The sequence below is a fragment of the Macaca mulatta genome, chromosome 14 (assembly GCF_049350105.2).
Source record: "Macaca mulatta isolate MMU2019108-1 chromosome 14, T2T-MMU8v2.0, whole genome shotgun sequence".
Lineage (NCBI taxonomy): Eukaryota > Metazoa > Chordata > Mammalia > Primates > Cercopithecidae > Macaca > Macaca mulatta.
This window is the reverse complement of record NC_133419.1, coordinates 113,954,406-113,974,880: the sequence shown is the minus strand read 5'-3', so window position 1 is coordinate 113,974,880 and position 20,475 is coordinate 113,954,406. Positions and strand designations below refer to the sequence as shown.

At 44.6% G+C, this 20,475-nt stretch overlaps 1 protein-coding gene across 13 annotated transcripts in view; it reads right to left on the bottom strand.

Moving 5' to 3' along the window:
• Positions 1 to 20,475, bottom strand: part of NCAM1 (neural cell adhesion molecule 1) — a 311,181-nt gene that overhangs the window by 52,551 nt on the left and 238,155 nt on the right. For all 13 annotated transcript variants that reach the window (XM_015115714.3, XM_077964292.1, XM_015115716.3 and 10 more), the window contains exons 2-8: positions 15,411 to 15,485; positions 13,362 to 13,580; positions 12,208 to 12,351; positions 11,681 to 11,818; positions 10,457 to 10,574; positions 9,833 to 10,002; positions 3,009 to 3,151 (exon numbers count right to left, since the gene is read on the bottom strand). In XM_015115714.3, the coding sequence (XP_014971200.1) occupies positions 3,009 to 3,151; positions 9,833 to 10,002; positions 10,457 to 10,574; positions 11,681 to 11,818; positions 12,208 to 12,351; positions 13,362 to 13,580; positions 15,411 to 15,485 (1,007 nt within the window). The remainder of the gene's footprint in view (positions 1 to 3,008; positions 3,152 to 9,832; positions 10,003 to 10,456; positions 10,575 to 11,680; positions 11,819 to 12,207; positions 12,352 to 13,361; positions 13,581 to 15,410; positions 15,486 to 20,475) is intronic.

Genomic DNA, 20,475 nt, shown 5'->3' with positions numbered 1-20,475 from the left:
CTCTTCCCAAATTGCCACCATGACCCTGTTGAGAAGCACTGGTTTGCAACAAACAAAATGCAATTTTTAACATAAATAAATATAAAATTCTGCAATATTGGTTAACCAATCAATTGCATAAGAACAGGATAGGTGATATGTAGCTTAAATGGGGTTCATGTAAAAAATGACCTGAGCATTTTAGTTGACCACAAGCTCAATACGAGGCAACAGAATAAGGAGACTGTTAAGAGCTAATGCTCCTTTACCTGCATGACGGCATCCACATCAAAGAGGCAATGGCCCTCCTGAAGTCTGCATTAATTACGCTGAGCACAGCAAAATTTTAGGGGAGCACTAGTGAACTGAAACTATGCAGTATAAGACAACCAGAAAGATAAAAGGTATGGAAACTATGACATATGAGAAATAGTGAAAATAACTGGTGTGTTCAAGGTAAGAGGAGTGGACTGGAGGAAAGTCGAAGAATTTTTAATGGCTCTCATGCAAAGGACTGAGTGGCAGAGGCTGGGAGGACTAAGCAAAGGAAGGGGCAGGGTAGCAGCTCATTCTGCTCTTCAGCATTGGCCAACTCCCCTGCAGAGGACTGATACCATCACGTTTCAGACAGGGACCGACTAGCTTCCTGGCAAGGATGCTAGGCCAGGGTGCCAGGCGAGACTGGATGACCTCAAAAGGTGCCTCCCGAATATCTATGATTTTAGCATTTTACGTGATCTAAATCTCAGGAGGCTTCTTTACCTGACCAATTAGATACAATCATCTATTCTCGTTTGCTTAGCATATCACCCTGATTTTAAAAAGAAAATGGTTGTTTTCCACTCCTACAATTACAGTGACGCTAGTAATCTTGATTCCTAATTATATAGATTGCAACTTCGGATGGAGGAGAACATGAGGAGAGGCTGCCAAAGTAAAAATGAAATGTATTTTCTGTACTCCAACCAGTCATGAACAGCCCATATTTGTTTTCTTAATTATTAGCTATCCACAGTGTAAGATGGACAATATGCCTCTTTGATGTCAATATATAATTAACAGAAATGGCAAATTTTCTTATATAGAGTTTCACTCAGGCAAATATGTCAGTCCAGTGTCACATCACTAGCTGATTCGGAGGACTTGTTTTAACACTGATTTACTCATGTTCCAATAAAGTGAACTTGAAGGCAAGTAAAAGAAATACAATACAACCAATGTGGCTGGACTGAAATAACGATCTAAGATTAAGACAAATGATCTATAGCGATAGCAGAATTACATAAAATGTAGTCACTACTAGGCTTGAGACAGTCTCTGCTGGACACCTGTCTCCATATTTAGCAAGTATGAATGTGTATTAGTTCCTGGCTATTATTCTCATTCTAGAAAAATGAAATCATAGCTACAAGCCAGAAGTGCCAACCTATTAAAGAACCTCAGTAGGCACAAATCTTAATAACCTTTCTGGTCTAGATTGGCTGTTGAGCTATCCCTAGAAAAGATATAGAATTCAAAAGCATCATTCATCTGAGGCAGATATTATTTCTGTCCTTCACTGTAGGTCAAAGATATACACTGGGTCACTCTGGACAAAAATCTACTTTTAAGCTAATGTAGAAAGATCTGCCAAGCAGCAGCCTTGTGGTTTAAGCCCTGAAATGTACATTCAATCCGCATAACGCACATGAGTGGGGCTGAAATCTTAGCTGAGGGTTTAATTCTAATGTTGATAAAGAAAGTATCCAAGTAAACACCACATCTCTTAATCTAGCTGGTTTTCACAGTATCAAACAGCATATGTGAGTTTCAAAAATATTTAGCAGTTCCTCAGTTGACTTTTTGTTAAGTTGAATTTAACTCTGGAGGTAAAGGTTGCAAAAAATAATAGGTTATTTGGAAGAGCAATTTCTGTTCCATTTGATGCAGTTTTGTTTTCTATTAGTGGGAAAGAAATCAGCTCCTCAAATGCAAATCCCAAATTTAGCTCTGGTATTTCACACTATCCCTTTCTGGCTTTATTTGAGTTTACTCTCTCTAGAGATTTCCTTTGGGCAGGCAGAAGAGTGAAGATCTATCATTTTTGACATTCTGATCAGTAAGCAGTCCATTATAAGTGTTCCATAAGGCAAGGCCATTACTACTGAATAGGTGACAAAACCTGGGATAACTAAAACAGAGCCCATTACTACAGGATATATGAGATGAGATTGGAGAAGTACCATAAGAGGGTTTAAGTTGCATTAAAACCAAGCTTTTTCCTCCGACTTTTGGCCCACTCAATAATCAAGGGCTGTATGATGTGGGGTCACCTCAGTTTTTATATATTGTCAACAATGAAGTATCTTTCTGGTGACCTATAAATCCATGGACTTCAAAGCTCAATCTTTCCCACCATTTTGATTTGTCAGGAAGGTTGCTACAATGTTCTTAAACCCTCCATGAATATATTGAAAAACCGGGATGTAATCATCACTTAGAAACTGCTAAATATTTTTGCCTTTAGAACAAAATGATATCCAAATGTGACCAAGAATACAGGCAGACACAATGGCAAACAAGCATTTGTGCATAAGTGCATATATAGCATGAGTATACAAACACAAGAAAAAGAATTAATAGGTTCATTTTGAGCCTGATTATTTCTGGGAGATCTTTCCTAGGGTGCTCTTGAGATGATGACAATGTCACCTGGTGCACCTAGGACATTGCCTTCTCTTTGTTCCCTCACAGCTCCATAACTCGGGGATTGAAAATCACCATTGCCTCCTCCCCACAACATCTAACTTGAGCATGGCCATACATCACGCCCCCGCCAACCTGTCCAAGGAATTGTGCCTATTCCATTGCAAGGGGATGCTGAGCAGGCCATGTCCTGCAGGCTCGGGGAGGGAGGCCCCGGGATCTGGCTGTGGCCTCTGGTGACCATAACCCATCTCCCAGCTCACCAAAGAGAACTGGGCACGAGCAGACTCAATCTGCTTTGAGTCTGCATTCCAAGGCCCTGAAACTCCTGGGCAGCATGATACCTTTTCTTCGCTGCTGATGTTCCGGGTAGAAGTCCTCCAGGTGATGGAGGGAATGGGGTCTCCAGAGGCTTCACAGGTAAGAGTGACCTGCTCCTCCAATTCCATGGCAGTCTGGTTCTCTACATATGTGATTTTGGGTTTTGCTGAAAAGACAAAACATTTCTCTGAGTTTATCTAATTATCGAGCTTTCTGGGTTTCAACGATGACATGCACCTATCCAACAAAGGTTATCTATCTGCTAAGTACAAGACCCTAGTCTAGGTGTTTTAGGAGATACAGACCTGACTCCCCAAGGCTTACAATGATGTAGGCATGTGACAACACAGAAACCATAATAAATAAGAAATATCCTATCGACTAAGAGTGATAAGGGCAAGGAATGCAGGAGGCATGACGCAGCGGAAGAGTGCCTCCCTGGATGGAGCCTTCAAGAGGAGATGGCTTTGGAGCTGGGCCATGGGATTTTCAGCAGGTGGAACTCTAGGGTGGAGATGGAGTCATTTGAAGTGTAGGAAACTGATTGAATAAAAGCAAAGAAGCAAGAATATATGAAGAGATGGCTGGGAAGAGAACAGTGTGGCATGAGGCACAGGAAGCAGAGGCTGGATGGCTGGAATTTTACCTGGTGCCTGGTGGAGGCCCACAGACAGCATTTAATCAGCGACACAAAAGCTTCTGTATTTCAAGAAGGTTAACCTAGGGACATTTCAGGAAGCGTTGGACTAGAGAAAACTTTGAGGTGGGAAAACCAGTTTGGAAGCCCTGGCAATGACCCAGATGTGCGGTAATGCTGGATTCTGAACGAGGTCGTTCGAGAGGAAAGAGCAAAGAGCAGCTTTGAGACAGATGCTGGAGTGGAGGAAGGTTCAGTAAGTGGCAACTGAAGAGAGGGCAAGGAGGGGTGAGAAGAACCAAAAGGAGCAATAAGAAGGAGTCCAAGTGACTTGGAGTCTTAACGACTGGGAGAATGGTATCAGCATTAACTCAAATGAAGAAATCAGGCAAGGAACTGGATGGGGGCTCTGGGGTGGGCTCAGGATGGGAAGGAGATGAGTTGAGATGAGTTCATTTTCCAAATGTTTTGGGTAACGCAAGAAAACACAAGCATTCCAAAGCTAAGTTAAATGTTAAAACATTAGAGAAAATTGAATTTTCCCAATTTAAAACAATTATGCTCTGAAATCGCTGAACTTTGTGTGGAAGAGAAAAGATAACACTGCACAAATGTAACTTATTTCGTGAATAAAGGAAAAGGCCAGGCTATGGAAACAAACAAATGAACCAAAAAACCCCAAGAGAATGATAGCTAGTTTTTGAAAAGACTACATTTGCTTTATATTCAAATTCATACAGTAACCCTAAGTAGGCGAATAAATGACTGCCTATATATATTCTCCATGTTGAGGTCTTTGATGCTGATTTAATAAACAGAAAACAATAACAGAACTATACACTTTTTGTTACAAATGCCTGCTTCTACGTGAAATCACCTACATAGTTCAAATATTTGCCTAAAGGTAATGCATACTAACAGCCTGTTTAGCAAATCCTTTTTTGATGGATAGCACATAGGCACATCTCAATCCAATTTGGCCAAATGTTCATAGATTTCAGTTGATGGAGTCCACATGAATGAGGTTAAACCTCATAGGTTTCCCTATTGTGTCTTCCTTGATAGATATGATTTTCGAGAATATTACAACTTGTATTGGAAGGAATATGTGCTAAGTGCCATTGACAGGGAAATTTTAGAGGGCAAAGTAAAATAAAGGTAAAATAAAAGAAACATGAAAAACAAAAAAGGCTAATAAAATAAAATAAAGGTAAAATAAGAGCTGAATCTCTATATTATAAAAGTCACAGAATAAAAAAATTAAAAAAAAAATTCAGCCATACAACTGAATCTGCTAAACTCAACAGTTGTTTTGAGGTCCAGAGATAATCTCAGGAAGGTTGAATTTGGGGCCTCTTAAAATCTTGTCAGACTCTGAGATCTGGACAGTGTTTTGCTGACCTTCTCCTGACCTGCGGTACTTTGTCACGGCAGCCGAAGGTTAACAGAAGACAGGCAAGGGTCAGTTGCCATCTATTAGTATTTGGCCTTGGTGGCTCCATTTCACAGATGGCTACAGAAGGTGCATTGTATGACTCCTTAGAAAAAAGGCAAACCATATTCTTATTAAAACATGATCATGGCTAATTTTGTAGAGTCTACAGAGTGCTGTGGGAAGGAAGGCAAGCTTCCCACTGATAACTTAATTCTCTATTACTCTAGAAGCAGTGCTACTGTCAGAACTAATTCAGAAAGCTCAGAATGCCACCTTAGAAGAAGACAGTGATATACATAATTTATTGTCTAAATTGGGACTCTCTTGAGAGTGACATGAAAGGCTCTAAATAATCGCACCAGGACAAAGGGCATTAGTAGGCCAACAAAGACAAATGCTGGGTCACCCTACTGAAAAGATTTCCTCCCTCTGCTTTCCAGCATCTAGAGGAATCTCTCCGGGTTTCATCTTCCTATACCCCCCACCCTCTATTAATTAACCTCTCTTATGAGTTCTTGACTTTTGGATCCCTGTTCTATTCTCCACCTGCCTCCATGGGCCTTAGTGCCTCAGACTGTTCTACTGCACCTTTCCCCATATTTCCTCCTGTGAGTTTTCCAAGAATGCTTTCCACTAAGAGGCAGCCTTGTCTACTCCCACTCCAGTTCATGCTCCTACAACCCAAAGAAGAGCCCTGAGGCCCCTGTGTCCCTGAACAAAGAGGCTGGACACTATGCTATGGGGCATGACCACATGCACCTTCTTTCAGGCTGCTGCTTGTCCTTTGCTGTAACCCTCAAGGGCTGCTTGAGACACAGGGCTCCTAGCCACTGGTGAACTTGCCTCAGCCACAGAAGCATGAGACCTCAAGAGCATTTACATGAGCATCAAAGGAATCAATACAGACAAAACTTCTTCAGAGGCATGCATGTGGACAGCAGTAATGAGAATTCACTGCCAAATTTAAAGGATGAGAGGATGCACCTACTTAGTAAAAGGAGCATCTAGCTAATAACTAAGGCAACATGTGCTAGAACATGTCTTTTTCTTAGGAAAGAATGATGCCACTTAGATACAAATGATATCATAAAGTCCCTAATTGAGATATGTCCCGTACATACTGATGGACATCCCTTCTTGAAGCCACAGGACTTCTGGGCTTTTCTTTACTATCTAAGCTACAGGCTTCCTCCCTTTTCTACCTCATTGCTGTAGACTCTACTCCCACTTAGGGAACCTGCCCCATTTCTCCCCTAGCAATGGTCCACGATGGCAAGTTGGAAGGGGATGGAGAGGGAATAAAAGGGAGGAAGAAGATGGAGCCCTAACCAGCTGGTCCCCCCGAGGTGGCTCCCTAGCCCTGTATTAGTCTCTTCAACCAATGGGGAGGCCAGTGGAGGAGGAGAGAAAGGAGGATGAGAACGGGAGGTGGATGGGAAAAGGTGGTGGAGAGGAGGCACCAGGTTCCTTCAGGGAGGCTGTATGAACGCAACTCAGACTATGACAGGGGAGGATTCCCGTTCTGAGTGGACTCAGTCTCTACAAGTCTATGATTCCTGTCTCTTCGGGAGCCCGGCCACCTCTTCTCTGTTTGTCCCGCTATGCTCCCTATTCTTCCAGCTGCAGTTTTGGGAAAGAAATTGTGAAATGTGTGTGTGTGTGTGATGAAGAGGGGTGTATGTGTCCAAGGTAGGGGGTGGGAAGACAAATCTTGTCTTAGCAGTTTCCCCGCCCTACTCTCCCTGCCTCATGACCTCCTCCCGTCGACCTGACCCACTCTCTTCCCTCTACCATGGTCCCACATGGCCCTGCACTCACTGCTCTGGGGCAGCCATCACCACCAGAGAGGCCTGGAAGAGAAGCCGAGATCTGTTCATGCCCAGCCAAGTTGGGACTGGGTTGCTTTTGCAGAGAAACCATGAGCTATCTGGTGGTGCAGGCAGAGTGCACTAATTCTAGTTTTGCCAGACACTCCCTATATAATTCAGACACAATATGTGTTCTGTTGGGTTTTGTGGAGTTAACAACCATCACTGTTAGATTAGAGAAGGGACTTAGGAGCCACCTGCTTCGGTCTGAATCCAGAGGCACATCATCCCTCTGTGATCAGGTTTCTCCTTTGTAAAATGGGGATAATAATAAAACCTACATCATAGGGGAGTGATGAGGATTAAAAGAGTTAACTTACAGATAGCACTTCACAGAGTACTTGGCACATTATAGGTGTTCTGGTTGTGTTTGATATTATTATTATTATTACTTTATGGAGTTAAAGTCTAAAATAATTTCCAAAAGACAGGTGATAATCGTGTCTCCAGGCTTATCTCCCTGCCACATATGTATGTTTGCTTCATCACATAGAACTAATGACAGTTTCTCCATTTATTCAATCTAGTGCCTACTGTATGCGGGCTACTGTTTCAGGTCTTGGGGATGTATCTGTGAGTAAAACACACATAGCCTCTGTCCACAAGAAGCTCCCATTCAACACAGCCTGTGCTTTTCTTGCCTCTGTGCCTGTGCCTAGGCTGCCTAAAATTCTCATCCACTCCTTCAGCTGGGTAACTCCTACTTATGAAATAGTACCTTTTAATGACTTCTCTAACTTACATCACACAGGACCAGAGAACTTGCTTCCTACAAAACACTGTGCATATTGCTATTATGAAGTCATAACAATGTATTGTCGTTTCAAATTTCAGCATTGACTATCTACATTAGCCTGTGAACCTACTGATGAGAACAGAGTCCATGTTATTCATCTTCTAAACTTGGCAATGACTGAGTCCATAGCAGTCACTCCAATGTTGCTGACTGACACTGACTATCGTAACGTTTGTGCTTATCCATTTATCTCCCTCTTTGTGTTTCCCAGGGTCAAGGGATGATATCCTCCTCATCTCTGTAGCCCCTCTGTCCAGCAACAATGGTGATCAATACACATTTATTAAATGAAGGGATGAACAAATGCATCTATCTTTTTCTATAATATGGAAAAACTTACTAAAACCATAGTGATTGGGGAAGATCAGTCTGAATTCAAGAAAAGACTTTCAAGAATATTTTTCATGAAGTTTAGCTTTCACTCTCAAATACATACAGTTAACTTGAACCAAACTGATAGCCTGTTTCTAAACCCAGCTGTTTACTACTGAATAACCAGCAGACCATTTGCATATAAAGTCTTGATTTTCAAAGGTCTGTGTTTATGAACAGTTCTCCTGATCAGGCTGAATAAGCAGGTCCCAACCCTGATTCCCGGGTGCACATTTTAACGACTTGGGGGCTCCATGCACCAGAGCTGCCCCTCAGACTGGCACCTCCTCAGCAGCGCTGTCTACAGTAGACCAGTTTATCTGTGTGCTTTGTTTTTTTTTTTTTTTTTGAGACGGAGTCTCGCTCTGTTGCCCAGGCTGGAGCACAGTGGCACGATCTGGGCTCACTGCAAGCTCCAACTCCTGGGTTCACGCCATTCTCCTGCCTCAGCCTCCCAAGTAGTTGGGACTACAGGCGCCAGCCACCACACCCGGCTAAGTTGTTTGTATTTTTAGTAGAGATGGGGTTTCACCGTGTTAGCCAGGATGGTCTTGATCTCCTGACCTCATGATCTGCCTGCCTCGGCCTCCCAGAGTGCTGGGATTACAGGCTTGAGCCACCGCACCCGGCCCTTATCTGTGTTTTCTAAACAGATGTGTGGAGAGACTCGAGGGCCATTAGGTTAAACATTTCTCTGCAACCAATTCTTTTTTCAAGATCAGGTCAAAATGCCTTTCAGTTCTGAAATGAATGGAAGTTTCCTGAGTTTATGAAGATGAAGTGAGCAGGGATGCAAGGGCTCTTCTATGACACTGTTTCACACAGGCCAGGGAAGGAAGCAAACAAGGCAAAGCAGCCAGCCTGTCGGCCACTAAAGTTACCAAGGGCCTATGCTAAGTCTGGCACTGTTTGGAGTCGCAGGGATAACGCCGTGTATGACAGCCAGGGTTCTGCTATCTTGAAGTTTACACACTAGTAGAGGTAGGAGACAGACAATCCCCAAAACAAATATGCAAATGACATGTGTTCAGGTACTGTTAGGTACAGAGAAGAAGATCCAGTAAGAGTCACGAGAGAGAGATGAGTGGAGGTGGGTGGGGGTGGTCGCAGTGCAGGGGGAGCTGAATTAGCCAGGGCAGTGGAGGAAGGAGCCACTGAGAAGGTGAGTTTGAGTTAAGATCTGAATGGTGGATCAGAAGAAGGCAGTTCAGAGTGGGTCAGAGGGAAAGACAGTCCAAGCAGAAGGGATACCAAGGGCAAGGACCCTGAGATGAGGAACAAGCTTGGTATGTCTGAGCGACATGAAGAAGGCCTGTGTGGTCGGAGAACTTTACATGTGCAGCAAAGTGAAAGAGATGAGGCTGGAGAAGAAGGTAGGGGCTAGTTCATGTCTGGTCTCGTAGGCCATTGCAGGGAGTCTGGCTTTTATTCTGGTTGCCATAGGGAGCCACTGGAGGCTTTCAAACCGACGAGTGGCATTTAGGTCATTCTGGCTACTGTGAGAGAAGGGAATGAAGTGGACCAATAGGGAGAGTCAGGGAGGCCAGGTATGAGACCGTCCCACTGCCCAGGTGAGGATGATGGTGGCTTGGACTAGGGCTTAGGTGGTGGAACTGGCAAGAAATGGGTACACTGGGTTATGTTCTGAGGGAGAGTGACCAGGGTCTTACTGATGGACTGAATGTGCAGAGGAAGAGGAATTGTGGCAGAGCAGTGACCTGGGCCCCCATTGCTCTTACCGAAGACTTTGAGGTGGATGGTCGCATCCTGCTCGCCAGCCTTGTTCTCAGCAATGCAGATGTACTCAGCCTCGTCGTTCTTATCCACCTTTTTGATGGTCAGCTGGGAACTATCGTCGCTGAAAATGTACTTCTCGTCATCTTCCTCTTGCTCTATCTGTTCCCCATCCCTAGAGTGTGTAGAAAGGCAAAGTAGCATGATTTCGACCACAGAAGTAAGATGTTTATTTTTAATTAGGTTCCATAGAATGCAGACTGAGTCAATGGGAAAGACTCCTCAGTCTTCACAAAAAGTTAAGGCACCAAGCTGAACGTCCACAATCACCCTTTATTCCTCTATTCCATCCTCTGACTATCCAAGAGCTGCAACTGTACCCACAAAGGTTTAAAAGTGGGCTCCCAAGACCACACCCTCTGGCTCTGACTCTGCCCCTACAAGGCTGAAATTGAAGGAATAATCAATGCACAAGCAAGAGAATCTTAAAGAAAAGAGTCCATTCTTCTCCTGGGGTTGATATTCCTAAGAAGCCCACATCCATTTCACTGAGACACTGACATGGAGCAGACTTCATGATGCCCCATTCTCCTCTAGTCCATGATAAAAGGCATGAGCCAGTGTCTTACTTTGTCCAGCTCATGGTGGGTTCCGGGAAGCCTTCGGCATCACACACCAGGGTGACGGACTGGCCGAGGTTGGCGGTGGCATTCACAATGTTCTGCCTGGCCTGGATGGTGGGTGGCACTGAAGGAAAAAAGGGTGTCATGGGGTGGTTGTGAAAATTTGGAAGAACCCAATGGCCTGGAAAAGAGACACCACTCCAGGTCAAGAGTTCTCAGCCTGTGGGACAAACGTCCTGTGCGGCTACAGAGTTAGTGTCAGGAATCGAAATTCGTGTATGTACTAAATAACTTCTGCAAACCGAATAGACAGTTCTCCTACAAACATGCATTTTTTTGTTTTTCATTAGTTGAGAAGCTATAATAAGACATTTTATTCATGTTAAGATGGTATTTAATTTATAGTTGCTATTTTTCATTATATATTTTCTCAGTCAATGCATACTAAATTTAATAACTACTAGAGTCAGAGGAACTCGATGTTAAAAAGGGGCTCTTCATACTGGAAAAAGTTGGACATTACTGCTCCCAGTGGTTAAATGGTTAACAACAATTCGAATGCATCAGCTACAAAAAAGAGTGCCATTTGTCTGGGACTGTGATAAACAACCTTGCACAAAACTGTTTTTTACCAAAGGAATGAGAGGGGGAGAGTTTGGCAAAAAAAAAAAAAAAGAAAAAAAGAAAAATGTGTCAAGAGTCAAAACCACTCAACCCTGATTTACTTATTTTCTTAGTACTGACATTATAATTTCCTGTAAACGTCTTGTAAATGTCAGATCGATTCCATGGGTGTGTTTATTTGACACTGCAAATTAAGATTAATAAGCCTATGGACCACAATTCTGACTATTCTGAGGCCTGAGTTGACTGTAATATTTTCTTTGAACATTTAAGCAGAGGACTAACTTCACAATTATGGTAACATCAAGGACAATGAGGATTAATAGGTAAGCAGTGGGAAAGTTTTTAGTGCTGCAGAACAGTGAAGGACATTCAATTGCTGCACGAACATGCCCCATAGTTGAGGGAAGATCCAACAGGCAAGTATATTTAAAAAAAAAAAAAAAAAAGAAATCTAGATGTTAAGGTGGGGAGGGTATTTAGCTGAGAGGGATGATTGAGTCAGGACAGGATTTAGTTTACAGACCAAAGAGGAAGTTAAGAGAATGATTTTGGAGAACCAAGGTGGTAGCAATGCAGATATCAGGAAGAACGGGATCTCCTCACCATTCACAACGACCTGAATGTCCTTGAAGTTGATCTCCCCCCGTGCCAGGATTCTGCCCTCACAGCGATAAGTGCCCTCATCTGTTTTCTTGATGCCCCGGATCTGCAGGTAGTTGTTGGACAGGACTATGAATCGGACTAGAAGAGATAAGAGGCAGGTTCATCCAAGAATCAGTCGGAGAGCTCTGGTATCTGCAGATAGGGGGCTGAGTCTCTTTCCTGTTTCCTAACTTCAGTCTTAGAAGGTGGGGTTTTAAGCCCAAATAAGAAAATGTGTCCCTGGCTTTGAAATACAGCCAAGAGTAAATGTCTATTAGAAATTTGTCTTTTGTACTGGAGAGAAAATCAAGTACCTAAGTATACCAACTTCAGATATACATCTATTCAGGACCCAGAAACTGCATGAGGGCTCGGGCGCACATGAATCTGAGTTTGGACTGGAATGCCTCAGGGGTTGGTACAGGTGAAAAAGCTAGGGAACTCGGTGCCCTGGGGAAAAGGCAGCTGCCAGGAAATTCAGGTCTCACCATCTTTTTTCAGGATGACATCTCGGCCTTTGTGTTTCCAGATGATGGTCGGCGGGAGGGAGCTGACCACATCACACACAATCACGGCATCTTCCCCCTCCCGGAACTCCTGTGGGGTTGGCGCATTCTTGAACATGAGTTTCTCTGGAAAATGAGCAGAAGAGTGAGGGAAAACAGCTGCTTCTCCCACAAAGATCCCCTTTCACTAGAGCCATGCTACCTGGACTTGACTCCTGGGCAAGTCTCGATCCTGATGTACAGCTGTATAAGAGGGGCACCCTCATAGACGTCAGGCAGAGCAGCTGGCCCAAGCATAGGTTGCCAATGCTTGGCAACCAATATCTGCTCACTGAGTGCTAAATTTATCACATTTTGTGCAGAAAAAGGCCTACAGAACGAAAGGAATATCTTCACCAAGGGTTCCTTGTCATGCAGGATGATGCCAGTGAAGCACAGGTTATAGGTAGAATGAACTGGTGGAACATCCATTCCCCAACGAATAGTAAGAGTCATCAGTCCTTTTCTTGTCTCCTATTCAAACTCCCAGCCCCACCTCAACTTTCTACAGCAGAGAGAATGCTGATGAAAAGAATAGAAAAAAACCATATTTAATGGCAATAAATACCGTACTATCAATACTGTTCCATTAGCTGTCACCCACCATTACTCCAACCACCAGGATGGATGTGTGATATTAATAACAAGGTAACAAGATGTCACCCTCAGATGGGGTTTCAGAGGCAATAGGAACTGCCTGCTCTGAGTGGCGAGAGTGTTCAGATAAGGATCCCCCACCCCACTGAGCCCTGGGCTCCATTACCAGCAGGGGAGAGGGAAATAAGAAGGGAGAAGAGCCCAAACTGTAGAACAGTCAGCCAACATTTGGAGAAGGGATGGAGAAACCCGTAACTGCCCTCTAGGAACTGTGTAATTTGAATTTTGAGAATGAATGCCTATGGGGGAGTAGCTGCGACCAGTGTGAACCACGGTTGTGAGTTCTGGGTTGGCCAAGGTCAGAAAAGACTTAGGGAGAGAGAATGGGACTGGTCAGGCCCTCAGCTGGTCCCTCTATCATCATTTCCACCTTTCTACTACCCATGTGTCTCCTTGGCAAGGAGAGGCCAGAGAATGCAGAAGAAGAAGGGGGCTCTTACGAAATATCTTCACGTTGACAGTGGCCTCTGACTCACTGCCATCCTCGCCCGTAACCACACACTTGTAAATGCCGGCGTCGTCGATGTTGGCGTTATAGATGGTGAGGGTGGAGGAGGAATCATCATTCCACACCACTGAGATCCGCTGCTGGTTTGGGGTGAGCTTTTCTCCATTGGGGGAGAACCAGGAGATGTCTTTATCTTTGGCATCTCCTGCCACTAAAGAGGAAGAGATTATTTTTAAGCTACTGAAGTTGAAAAGACAAGTCCCCTCCAGACTGACAGTGGCTGATCAGTATGAGTTACTGAACAACGGATCAGTCAAGTCTTGAACATCAGGGAGGGGCGAGTATGGCTGCTAGAATGACGTGCAGCCCTTCTTTGGCTCTGCATTTAACTATTATATACTTAACACCTCTTACAATATTCGGAAAGAACTCAACAACCACTTGTGCTAGTTGTTATCATGATCCTATCCCTAATGATGGAAGAGAAGAGATATTTGTTGAGAACTACTGTGTGCTGGGCACTAAGCTAGGAACACACATGCCTCACAGAACGGGTAACCAAGGGAATTCGTGTATTTAGGATTTGGGCTCCAGAGCCTAACTGGTCTGAGTCGACTGATCAGCTTGTTTTCGAAGCCTTGGATAATGGGTCTCCTGAGCTGCAGGTGAGAAATACTGGCTAGTATAGGGGTGCAGATTCCAACCACTTTTTATTTTTTATATTTTTTTCCAGCCACTTTTATTCTAGCATCTGCCTGCACAAACTGGCATGACTGTCATTTCAGCACCCCCTGCTCAGACAAATTCATTTCCTTGCATGCTGCAAAGAAGGTGGCCAGAACCACCCATTCTTCCTTTCCCCAGGCACCAATGAGGAGGAACAGACTGCGGTGGCTGAGCTGCCCCGGCACTGAGCTGGAACAGGGCTCTGACACTGACACTGCCCAGGACACTGAGCTGGAAGGGCGCTCAGATCCGGCAGACGTGGCTGCGCCCCCTGCCTCTTTGCATGGGGCCCTGCCTCTTCACGTGGCACCCTTCTCAGCCCGCACCACCCAGCCCTGCACAGATGCTTAGTATGGAAATGAAGCAGTCTTCCTTTCAGGGCCCATCATGTTTTCAATAAATATCGCTATTTGCAAGATGTGCTGTGGGCTCCACGGCTGCGTCTCCAGATCATTGAAATTGCTGTAATGAAGGCAAAGCTGGAGTGAACACATCTGACGGCCACAAGCCACCTCATCCGCACAAATCATGACAGCATTTAAAGGCCCCTCCCTGCCAAAAGCTGCTCGCTAAATGTCACCGTTTATACCTAGCTCAGCTCTTTCCTGGTTCTTCCATGTTCTGAATCCCAGTCATGTCACATACGAGAATCTGAGGCTTAACTTGAAGCCTTTTCCTCCACAGGATATTTTCTGATAATTATCTGGGCTGTGGAAATGGGGCATGTTTTCTAAATGTAAAACAAGGTCACCAGGTCTGGCATATCTCAGAGCTCTGGTGGGGACCATGGCACAGAATATTGATATTCACAATAGACCTGGTAAACCAGGATATATGTCCTCACAAGAAAAGCCATACCAGTATTCTATTTACCTACAGGCAAGTTTTAGACTTAGATTTTCAAGCTCTGGGGAATTCTAAGAAATAAGCCTTAAACAGATCCAGCAAAGTATTATTTCTGAGCCAGTGCTGTTCTCCATTGTCATTTACAGAACTCTGAATGTATACAGAACAGGAGATGTGGGATGATTCACTATTCTGGAAGTTGCGCTGATTTTCTTAAGAAAACTCCTAGACTTCCTCTGTAGTCAAGGTGAAGTCTAAATGACGGATTTGCTATGTTGAGGCAGCCTTTTGCAAAAGGAAGGAAGAGGCCCTGGCTCTTAAATGGCCACACTATTGACCCTGTAATAGTGCGATGCCAAGAATTCTAGGTGTGGCGTGACCAGCCAGCTCACATGGCCTGGGGGCTCCTGCTCTACCTGGTGAGTTTCTGAAGCAAGTTCTAAAATGCAGCTGCGCACTGGGCACTTGCCTTGGCATAGGAAGAATTTGGACTCTCCAACGCTGATCTCCCCCTGGCTGGGAACAATATCCACCTGCAGAGAAGCTGAAAAAACAAAACAAAACAAAACAAAAACAAAGTCCAGTTCAAACATACATTCCAATTTTCAAGAATGAAACCCAGATCTTCCATTCAAAAACAGGCTTCCCAACTGACTTTAAGAAAGAGTGAAGGGAGGAGGTTGTGTGGGGTTTGAGAACTTGTGCCACCAACAGCCAGGGCCATGTGCTGCCAGGCAGAGACACAGCCCAGACCATCCTCCTATGGAATGGCTATTTTCCATCAGAGAGTGCAAGGTGCCCTGGGAGATTCTGGGTGATCTCTACCCTAAATGTTTCCAACCCCTTGAGAAGACTTATGATCTTGCTCCAAAACAGCAGCATCCTGGGATTCACAGAAATGGTGACCCAACCAATTCCTTCTGGATGTCATCTGAAGTGTCTCCACAGCTATGTCAAGTGCAGGAAGCCTGCACTCCAGAATCAACCTCAGGGGTCTCCTGCCAGTTCCCCACGCCGTCCAGACACAATCACTAGGAGGGCTCACACTGATTTTGAAGTGGGGATGGTAAGGGTAAATGCTCACCTTCCCTCATGACTACAGGACCAACACGCCTCTTTCCATAATATCACCACCCCAATTAGTCAGACACCCTTCGGAAATTCTGTAGCCCGTGCCCTGCGGAATTCCCTGGGTCCCTTGGCTACTTTCCCTGAAGTTTTATTTGAACATCCGTACACTCTGTCATTCCACTGCACCGATAAGACAAAATACACTGCGCCAGATCTCACAGATCCCTGTGTTCATCTGCTCCTTGTTTATCTGCTGGGAGCAGATAACCATTCCTCATGAAAATAGAGTTTTGGGGTGGAAAAATGCTTTATTTCTTTGAATTCAACTTCTTTCTGCCTCTCCTCCTCTTAAGTAAGCCCCAAATCTAAAGGTAAACAGGTATTTGGTTCAGTGCCTGAGGCTTCTTCAGTCCAGTAGGAGGGAGGGGCTTGAACAAAACAGGCCGGGGAATGGAGATTCAGTGAGCCCTTCCTTCCAACAGCCATTTTCTTTTCACAGTAGAATGGAGGCAATGCTCGTTGCCATGGTGACCGGCTCGCAGGCAGAGCTGCCGCAGGTCTTGGTCTATGCTTATTTGATGGAGAGACTACAGTTGTCCTCAGCCGACTGCAGGGATTAGAGGGCCTGCTTGGGGCTGGGAAGTGGGTGAGGCCTTCCTAACCATGCCAGCAACAGACAAGGCAGGTCATGGAGAAACCCAGCAGAGCCTTTAGAGAGAAAGCGGTGATGTGGTGGAGACAGGGATGGAAAAGGGAAAGAGGAGGGTATAAGGGGAGAAATGGGGCCCTGGGCAGAGGCAGGGGGAAGATGCTGAGCTGTCCTCTGTGAAAATCAGAGGGGAAAACCCACACTTCCAAAAACTGGTTTGGAAGAAATAGAGTAATGCAGGGCAGCTAGTTTCTCCCCCGCTCAGACCACCACTACCAGCTCCCTGAGGCTCAGGACTAATTCTTGCCTGAGAGCAATAAAAGGTCTTCCCCTCAGGCTCCACACAGAGCTGTGCTGGAATTCTACGCCGCAGGGTCACTGCGCGCAGGTGCAAGTGTGATTAGCTGTGGCTGCTTTCTCCTGTCATTCTCCTCAGGATGGAGTTCAGGTGCCACTTGATTCTACACTGTGAGAGCCCAAAGGGGTCACAGACATCACCGCGTCCTGCCTCCTCATGTTCCAGATGAGGAAAAGGTGAAGTGACTTCCCTCTGATCACTTCTAGCTAGCGCTAGCATGGCCCCAGAGTCCAGGCCTCCTGGCTCCAGGTAGGTGTTCTTTCCACGATGCAATGCTGCCCCTGCACAGAGGGCAAAACGTTTCCATTAACTAGAATACACCATTTGGGGACCCCAAGTAACCCTTGGATTCACTATCCCTTAACAGAACACAGACAACCCAGGAATTGATAAGGGCCCATCGTATCTTGGGAAGCATGGAACCTTACAAGAGAGCTGTAGGCCAGTGTTATCCACGCTGAGGCCAGCCAGGACCTTCCCTGTACTTCCTGCGGCTTTCATTCTCTGGGGGATACAGGCTTATGAAGCCCAGAAGCTGTGTCTACGTCATGGTCACCTAAGTCCTGATCTTTTCTGGAGTTCACTGGGGCATTCCTGAAAGAATGAGAAGCTGAGTCCCCCCGAGAAAGTTTGCTGGACCATATGCTGAGTATTAGCAGCCAGCTTCAACATATGGATCCTGTTACCCTCGTTCAGCCCTTACTGCTTTGAGAAGGATATTCTTATCCCAAGTGAAAAAACAGCCTTCATTTGTTCAGCTCTTTTCAAACAGAACACGACTCTCAAGGGGCAGGAGAACACAGCAAGGCTGAGGAGTTTTCATATACAAATGCAGCCAGGATCTATCTCTGGGCCATGAAGAGAAAAGGGAAACAAGGCTTTCAAAGGAATTCCCTGCTTAACAGGATCCCACGCACACATTTATCATCACAGAAGTTTTTAAAGGAAGAGATATCCATTTAGACGCCTGGCCTTTTGCACACATGGAAAAGCTAGTGATTCCTCCCTCAAAACACTAGAGACAAAGCTGGCCCAGAGGAACCCCAGGCTCTCTGGAAATCAACGCTTGGATGTTTTCCACTGCAGCACAATGGCTGATTATTCTTCCCCAAACACTAAGTGTTGAAATACTAGGTTTAATGATAGTAAGTGGAAATCCTGCTTTGATCTCAAAACTCCTTCCCTCTATTGCTTGCTGCCCGGTCCTTTCCTATTCTGTTACTACTTTCATTGTTCCCAATAAAAATTCCTACCTCAACTTTCACCTTTTATTTTCAGTTGCATATGTAAGTGAAATTTCATCACTAGGCATAACTCCACCTTAAAAGGCACTTATGTAAACATTTCTCACAGACAAAGTATCTCATCTCTTGCTTTCCATAAACACTCCTTGCATAAACACTGCATCATCTTAGCTGGATTCAAAGACAAGTGCTTATGAACCTAGGTGTTGGGCTGGGCAGGACCCAGGGGCAGGGAGGAGAGGTGCTTCCAACAGCGCTTCCCATGCCTCCAAGAAGCACTCATCCCCCAAGGTCTCTTTTGTAGACAGTTCACACTTTCCAGTTTACAAAACACACTTCATTATTTCATCAGACTGTTCTGAGGGATAAAAAGGCCAATATTATTGTCTCCACTGTATGAACGTGGAAATTGGGGCTCAGAGAAATAAAATAACTTGCTCAGGGTCCCTTAGCTAATGAGCCCTAAAACCAAGATTAAAAATCATCTAATTCTAAGGCTTGAGCTCTTCCCCTAAACCCCTCAACTACTGTAACCTTCTGTCCATCTCCAAATAGGTTTATTATAACCTATTAGTTACCATTTACACTCTTTCCAAATCATGGGCTAGAAAGAGCACAGTCTTTGTACAAAGATCTAATATCAGTCGGGCGTAGTGGCTCACGCCTATAATCCTAGCACTTTGGGAGGCCGAGGCAGGCGGATTACAAGGTCAGGAGATCGAGACCATCCTGGCTAACATGGTGAAAACCCATCTCTACTAAAAATACAAAAAATGAGCTGGGTGTGGTGGCACGCACCTGTAGTCCCAGCTACTCGGGAGGCTGAGGCAGGAGAATCACTTGAACCTGGGAGGCAGAGGTTGCAGTGAGCCGAGATCATGCCACTGCACTCCAGCCTGGGTGACAGAGCAAGACTCGATCTCAAAAAAAAAAAAAAAAAAAAAAATCTAATATCAAGTTGCTGCCATCATTTCTCTCCCGGTTAACTATAACTGGCTTCTTTGCTCATAGATAATCACAGCATTCTAGCCCCTATTTTACATATGGGTAAGGGATGCTCAGAGCCATAAGTGATTATAACGATAGGGTCAAGATTCAAGCCTGGGTTGGAGTCCCAAGTCCAGCCATTTCTCCCACACTATTCTATCCCTTGTTCACAGACAGAAAAAAAGGTTCAGTCTTTTGAGAACCGAACAATCTCCCTCTCCCCACCTCAGTTGAGTAAAATAGCCCCATGGGAGACTGATGTATTTTGAAATGTGTTTTCTGTTTAAATGTCTTTTTTTATTTTAAATTGATGCTATGTTCTGAAAGGAATGCCAACTCTTTTAGCAAAAGGCTTCAGGTGTAAATAGATGTTTTGTAACTCCCAACTCCCTAGCAGAAGTAGGCTATAAAGTCTCAGCTGCTGAAGAAAAGTGAATTAAAATTTAAGTTTCTAAAAGATGCTCAGGTGCTTATCAGAAGATGTGGGCAAAGCAACAGAGAATAATTTGTTCTGATTTCAAAAAGAGTTCACATGAATCAGCAACTTCTTGCAGTAGTTTTATTTTATCGGTTTTCTTTTCAGATTCCAATGGGCTTGAGGAGGGAAGAGCTGACAGCAGACAGGGAACCAAGGTCTCTCCGGTGGTTAATTGAAAATACTTTCTTGTCTAGATGTTACAAAGACACTGGAGGCTGAGGAAGACATTACAGATGTTTAGGGCCCAGGGTCAATGTAGACACACCTGAGCAAGATGCTCTGATCACCAATTTAAAGAACAGGTGAAACACAGAGGATGAATCTCATCAGTGACTATGATGAGATAAGGGAGTTTTCTATAATCTATTTAATAATGACCATGGACTTTTGAAAAAGGCATTAAATTACAGCTATATGTTTGTCTTGTTGGCTATCATTCTAGAAATGAGACTTAAGTATTGCTAAACATAACCACTATAATGGAGAATTGGTTTTGTATTTTTCAAAGTATAACTGAATTCTAAGGTCTCTTTCATTTGGCTACACCTGTGGGAAATCCAGATGTTCAGACCAGGAGCATAAGAATGGAGGCAGTGCCACTTGCCTGGGATGGCAAGATAGTTTGGCTCTGTGTCCCCATCCAAATCTCATCACGAATTGTAATTCCCATAATCGCCACGTGTCAAGGGCGGGACCTGGTGGGAGGTGATTGGATCATGGGGGCGGTTTCCCCCATGCTGTTCTCAC